This window comes from Oncorhynchus tshawytscha, unplaced genomic scaffold (assembly GCF_018296145.1).
Source record: "Oncorhynchus tshawytscha isolate Ot180627B unplaced genomic scaffold, Otsh_v2.0 Un_contig_1612_pilon_pilon, whole genome shotgun sequence".
Lineage (NCBI taxonomy): Eukaryota > Metazoa > Chordata > Actinopteri > Salmoniformes > Salmonidae > Oncorhynchus > Oncorhynchus tshawytscha.
In genome coordinates, this window is record NW_024609642.1 from 144,882 (window position 1) to 151,591 (window position 6,710).

Consider the following 6,710-nt stretch of genomic DNA (forward strand, 5'->3'; position numbering starts at 1 on the left):
GAGATTCTGGCTTCGAGTCCAGGCTCTGTCTCAGTGGTCTAATGTACGATGTTTCCTCCGACACATTGGTGCAGCTGGCTTCCGGGTTAAGTGGGTATTGTGTCAAGCAGTGCATCTTGGTTGTGTTGTGTTGTGTTTCGGAGGACGCACGGCTCTCGACCTTCGCCTCTCCCGAGTCCGTAAGGGAGTTGCAGCGATGGGACAAGACTGTAACTACCAATTGGGGAGAAAAAGGGGTAACAAAAAAATATATATATTTTGATATTTGAGATTCTTCAAATGTGCCTTGATTGACAGCCTTGCACACTCTGGAGAGCAACATCTGTCCGGTGGAGTCCACAAAACATATTGTATGTAACAAACAGTGACACGACCTACAGCATGGTCAAGCAACTTAATATTTCAGCCATTTTCAGAAAACTAAACAAACTATTGATTTAGAACCACGCAGAGTTACCGCAAGTCACAAAGAAAAAAAACAGGTGTTGCCTCCACTATTCAAACCCCCCGTCCCGTCCCCGTCCCCCGTCCCCCCGTCCCCCTCCCGTCCCCGTCCCGTCCCCTCCCGTCCCCCCCCGTCCCCCCGTCCCCGTCCCGTCCCCCTCCCGTCCCCCGTCCCCGTCCCCGTCCCGTCCCCCTCCCGTCCCCCTCCCGTCCCCGTCCCCGTCCCCCTCCCGTCCCCCGTCCGTCCCCGTCCCGTCCCCCTCCCGTCCCCCCCCGTCCCCCCCGTCCCCGTCCCGTCCCCCGTCCCCCCCCCGTCCCCCTCCCCGTCCCCCCCCGTCCCCGTCCCCCCCGTCCCGTCCCCCTCCTGTCCCCCTCCCGTCCTCCATCCCGTCCCCCGTCCCGCCCCCCCGTCCCGTCCCCCTCCCGTCCCCCATCCCGTCCCCCTCCCGTCTTCTTCTTCTGGAGCTTAGGTAACATCAGGCAGCAGTGTATTAACATGTAGGAGATCAAGAGGTTATTGATTAGAATCATTGACCTAATATCCCCTTGTCTGTCCCGTAACGTAGCAGGCCAGGACGGAGGAAGACCGTTTTCATTAGGATTCTTTTTGGATGTCATTCTTTTTAAATATTCATGGCACACGGTAACTTGCTTTGTGCCCCTACAGCTGAATTCCTAATTAAACTGTCAAAAGAAATACAATATGCCCTTAAGCTTTATTATCACAGGGGTCAGCTGAAACAGAGCTGGCCTGGCCGAGTCCAGAGGGGTAATTAGGAGTAACCATGCAGTGTTTACCTTGCTGCGTTACTGCGGCCTGAAGGAGAGACGCTCCAAACGAGCCTGCCCACCTCTCCAGCCTGGGCCCTTTGAAGCCTTGTAGATGCCATGCTGAATCTGGCTGATGGGGAGGAGAGGCTGGAGGAGAGGAGAGCTCCTGGTATGATGTATAACAACATAATCAGCAATTATAGCAGGGAAATGGGGAGAAGTGGGAATTTTTTATCTCATTAAAAAGAGGACCCGAGAAGAAGTTTTTTTTCTCTCCCTCCCTCTCTCTTTCTCATTCACTCTGCCTCGCCTCTCTCATTCCCTGTCACTAGCGCTTCCTTTTGAACTCAAATGATTTAGCTTTAAAAGGTGAGTGAGAACAGGGATGGAGGGATGGATTCTGGAAATGGAATTCAGGAAATGGAAGCTATAGAGCCAATTAGTGGTGCTGCTCTGTGGATAAAATATGAATGACATTTGGCTCCAACAGACAGACAGACAGACAGACAGACAGACAGACAGACAGACAGACAGACAGACAGACAGACAGACAGACAGACAGACAGACAGACAGACAGACAGACAGACAGACAGACAGACAGACAGACAGACAGACAGACAGACAGACAGACAGACAGACAGACAGACAGATTGTCAGTGTCAGTTTATTTCACATCATTATTGTTACCTTTCTTCTTCTGTCAAATTACGACCCACTAATTTCTTTTCATATTTTACGAGTCTTGCCTGTTGGCAACTTAGCTTTTTAATGAGTTACAAAAACGGACCCCATCCTGGAAAAAAATGTATCCTCCCTCCCACCCAGGAAGACCCACCAGGAAGACTAAGTTAAACAGTATCATTTCTGGGACAATTTATCTCGTCTCGTGATTCTTTATACTCTGCCACATTAAGGCCTACCTACTTTAATCCTTGCCTTTTTATGTGGCTTGGTAATGTTCTTTTTAGGGCACTCTTAATACCCTCAGAATGTGTAAAATACCAGCGTAAATCAGAAAGCCTTCCAATGCCCATTTATTCCCCTCATTATGTTTTACTCTCTAAGACGCGTTACAGCACCTAGTTAAAATGGATTTCTATTGTGACCTTTAAGCATTTCAAAAGTTCATACTTGGAGAAAGTTCATTTTCAGGATGGTTTTCCATAGTTCGTAGTTGTGGCACATTGTTACTAGTATCGGTCAAGATCGAGTTTTCAGACCCCTTGACCTTTTTCAAAATGTTGTTACGTTACAGCCTTATTCTAATATTGATTCAATTGCCTTCTTCCCCTGATCAATCTACACACAATACCCCAGAATGACATCACAATAGCCCAGAATGACATCACAATAGCCCATAATGACATCACAATAGCCCATAATGACATCACAATAGCCCATAATGACATCACAATAGCCCATAATGACATCACAATAGCCCATAATGACATCACAATACCCCATAATGACATCACAATAGCCCATAATGACATCACAATACCCCATAATGACAAAGTAAAAACAGTTTTTTTTTTTTTTATTGTAGCAAATGTCTTATATATAAAATAAAACAACTTAATTATCACATTTAAATAAGTATTCAGACTGTAACTCGGGAGACCCTTTATAAATTATATTTTGATTTGTTTAACACTTTTTTTGGTTACTACATTATTCCATATGTGTTATTTCATAGTTTTGATGTCTTCACTATTATTCTACAATGTAGAAAACTCAGTACTTTGTTGAAGTACCTTTGGCAGCGATTACAGCCTCGAGTCTTCTTGGGTATGATGTTACAAGCTTGGCACACCTGTATTTGGGGAGCTTCTCCCATTCATCTCTGTCGATCCTCTCAAGCTCTGTCAGGTTGAATGGGGAGTGTTGCTGCACAGCTATTTTCAGGTCTCTCCAGAGATTTTGGGGGCGGCAGTTATCCTGGTGGTTAGAGCATTGGGCTAGTAACTGAAAGGTTGCTGGATCGAATCCCCGAGTTGACAAGGTACAAATCTGTCATTCTGCCCATGAACAAGGCAGTTAACCCACCGTTCCCCAGTAGGCCGTCATTGTAAATAAGAATTTGTTCTTAACTGACATGCCTAGTTAAATAAAGCAAAAATAAATACCTTTTTCAATCAGGTTCAAGTCTGGGCAATGGCTGGGCCACTCAAAGACATTCAGAGACTTGTCCCGAAGCCACTCCTGCATTGTATTGGCTGTGTGCTTAGGGTTGAACTGTTGTACTGTTGGAAGATGAACCTTCGCCACAGTCTGAGGTCGTGAGTGCTCTGGAGCAGGTTTTCATCAAGGATCTCTCCGTTCATCTTTCATCTCGATTCTGACTAGTCTCCCAGTCCCTGCTGCTGAAAAACATCCCCACAGCATGATGCTGCCACCACCGTGCTTAATCGTAGGGATGGTGCCAGGTTTCCTCTAGACGTGATGCTGCCACCACCGTGCTTCACCGTAGGGATGGTGCCAGGTTTCCTCTAGACGTGATGCTGCCACCACCGTGCTTCACCGTAGGGATGGTGCCAGGTTTCCTCTAGACGTGACGCTGCCACCACCGTGCTTCACCGTAGGGATGGTGCCAGGTTTCCTCTAGACGTGATGCTGCCACCACCGTGCTTCACCGTAGGGATGGTGCCAGGTTTCCTCTAGACGTGATGCTGCCACCACCGTGCTTCACCGTAGGGATGGTGCCAGGTTTCCTCTAGACGTGACGCTTGGCATTCAGAGCAAAGAGTTCAAGCTTGGTGTCATCAGACCAGATAATCTTGTTTCTCATGGTCTGAGAATCTTTAGGTTGGGGCCACTGTGTTCTTGGGGACCTTCAATGCTGAAAAAATGTTTTGGTTACCCTTCCCCGGGACTGTGCCTCGACACAATCCTGTCTCGGAGCTTTACGGACAATTCCTTCAACCTCGTGGCAATTCCTACGAACTCATTGCATGGTTTGAGCTCTGACATGCACTGTCAACTGTGGGACCGTACATAGACAGGTCTGTGCCTTTCCAAATCATGTCCAATCAATTGAATTTACCACAGGTGGACTCCAATCAACTTGTAGAACCATCTCAAGTATAATCAATGGAAACAGGATGCACCTGAGCTCAGTTTCGAGTCTCATAGCAAAGGGTCTGAATACTTATGTAAATAAGTTATTTAAAAAATATATATGTATACAGTACATCAACAAAACAAAGTCTTTAAAACCTGTTTTAACTTTGTCATGATTTGGAATTGTGTGGACATTGCAGAGGAAAACATGTTTATTTCATCAATATTAGAATAAGGCTGTAATTTAACAAAAATGTGGGGGAAAGTAGGAGGAGTCTGAATAATTAGTTTGCAATCGTCTGGGATTGTTCTGATTCTGTGCCCCATTGTGCAGAAGTAGCAGCTCCTTGTTAGTTTAGTTTCTCTGTTGTTGTTTAAATAAGTGAGTTTGCACTCTTAACTTCACCGTTCACGTATCCAGATGGCAGCATCCATACTGTGTATGAAGCTGATAATGAGACAACATCTCATGTCAGACAATGTCTTGCTGCTATCGCAGCATGGATGAATCATCCTTGTAATATGTGGATTCTCTTGGGGCTGACAGTGCTAGCGTACCAACCAAAGAAAGATGAACTGACTTTTGCTTCTTTTCAAAGAACAACCACCTCAAAACAGCATTTAGCTTCCTAGAGGTGTTAAACCCTACATCTAAAACGTGTTCTGTTGAAAGTTTAGTACACATTTATTGCAATGAAGTGTTCTGTCATTGTTTATTTGGAAGTAGAATGTGACGATCATTAGCTTTTGTCCCAAATGGCACCCTATTCCATATATAGTACATTACTTTTGACTAGAGCCCTACTGACTCCCGAGTGGCGCAGCGATCTAAGGAATTGCATCTCAGTGCTGAGAGGCATCACGACAGACACCCTGATTCCATTCCAGGCTGTATCTCAGTGGTCTATGGCACCTCATCTCAGTGGTCTATGGCACCTCATCTTAGTGGTCTATGGCACCTTATCTCAGTGGTCTATGGAACTGTATCTCAGTGGTCTATGGCACTGCATCTCAGTGGTCTATGGCACTGCATCTCAGTGGTCTATGGAACCTCATCTCAGTGGTCTATGGCACCTCATCTTAGTGGTCTATGGCACCTCATCTCAGTGGTCTATGGCACTGCATCTCAGTGGTCTATGGCACTGCATCTCAGTGGTCTATGGCACTGCATCTCAGTGGTCTATGGCACTGCATCTCAGTGGTCTATGGCACTGCATCTCAGTGGTCTATGGCACTGCATCTCAGTGGTCTATGGCACTCATCTCAGTGGTCTATGGCACCTCATCTTATGGCACTCATCTCAGTGGTCTATGGCACCTCATCTCTCATCTCAGTGGTCTATGGCACCTCATCTCAGTGGTCTATGGCACCTCATCTCAGTGGTCTATGGCACCTCATCTCAGTGGTCTATGGCACCTCATCTTAGTGGTCTATGGCACCTCATCTCAGTGGTCTATGGCACTGCATCTCAGTGGTCTATGGCACCTCATCTCAGTGGTCTATGGCACCTCATCTCAGTGGTCTATGGCACTGCATCTCAGTGGTCTATGGCACCTCATCTCAGTGGTCTATGGCACCTCATCTCAGTGGTCTATGGCACCTCATCTCAGTGGTCTAGTGGCACCTCATCTCAGTGGTCTATGGCACTCATCTCAGTGGTCTATGGCACTGCATCTCAGTGGTCTATGGCACTGCATCTCAGTGGTCTATGGCACTCATCTCAGTGGTCTATGGCACTCATCTCAGTGGTCTATGGCACTGCATCTCAGTGGTCTATGGCACTGCATCTCAGTGGTCTATGGCACTGCATCTCAGTGGTCTATGGCACTCATCTCAGTGGTCTATGGCACCTCATCTCAGTGGTCTATGGCACTGCATCTCAGTGGTCTATGGCACTGCATCTCAGTGGTCTATGGCACTCATCTCAGTGGTCTATGGCACCTCATCTCAGTGGTCTATGGCACCTCATCTCAGTGGTCTATGGCACCTCATCTCTCATCTCTAGTGCACCTCATCTATGTGGCACCTCATCTCAGTGGTCTATGGCACCTCATCTCAGTGGTCTATGGCACTGCATCTCAGTGGTCTATGGCACTGCATCTCAGTGGTCTATGGCACTGCATCTCAGTGGTCTATGGCACTGCATCTCACTGGCATCTCAGTGGTCTATGGCACTGCATCTCAGTGGTCTATGGCACTGCATCTCAGTGGTCTATGGCACTGCATCTCAGTGGTCTATGGCACTGCATCTCAGTGGTCTATGGCACTGCATCTCAGTGGTGGCACTGCATCTCAGTGGTCTATGGCACTGCATCTCAGTGGTCTATGGCACTGCATCTCAGTGGTCTATGGCACTGCATCTCAGTGGTCAATGGCACTGCATCTCAGTGGTCTATGGCACTGCATCTCAGTGGTCTATGGCACTGCATCTTAG

General features: G+C 47.2%; 1 protein-coding gene across 1 annotated transcript; it reads right to left on the reverse strand.

Moving 5' to 3' along the window:
* Positions 1-494: 494 nt before the first annotated feature.
* Positions 495-878, reverse strand: LOC121845368 (glycine-rich cell wall structural protein 2-like). Its single transcript, XM_042316580.1, has one exon. The coding sequence runs from the start codon at positions 876-878 to the stop codon at positions 495-497; it is 384 nt and encodes a 127-aa protein (XP_042172514.1).
* Positions 879-6,710: the final 5,832 nt, after the last annotated feature.

Bases quoted from the DNA above. Each gene is read 5' to 3' on its own strand.
- LOC121845368 (XM_042316580.1), bottom strand. From the start codon at position 878: ATGGGGGACGGGAGGGGGACGGGACGGGGGGGCGGGACGGGGGACGGG.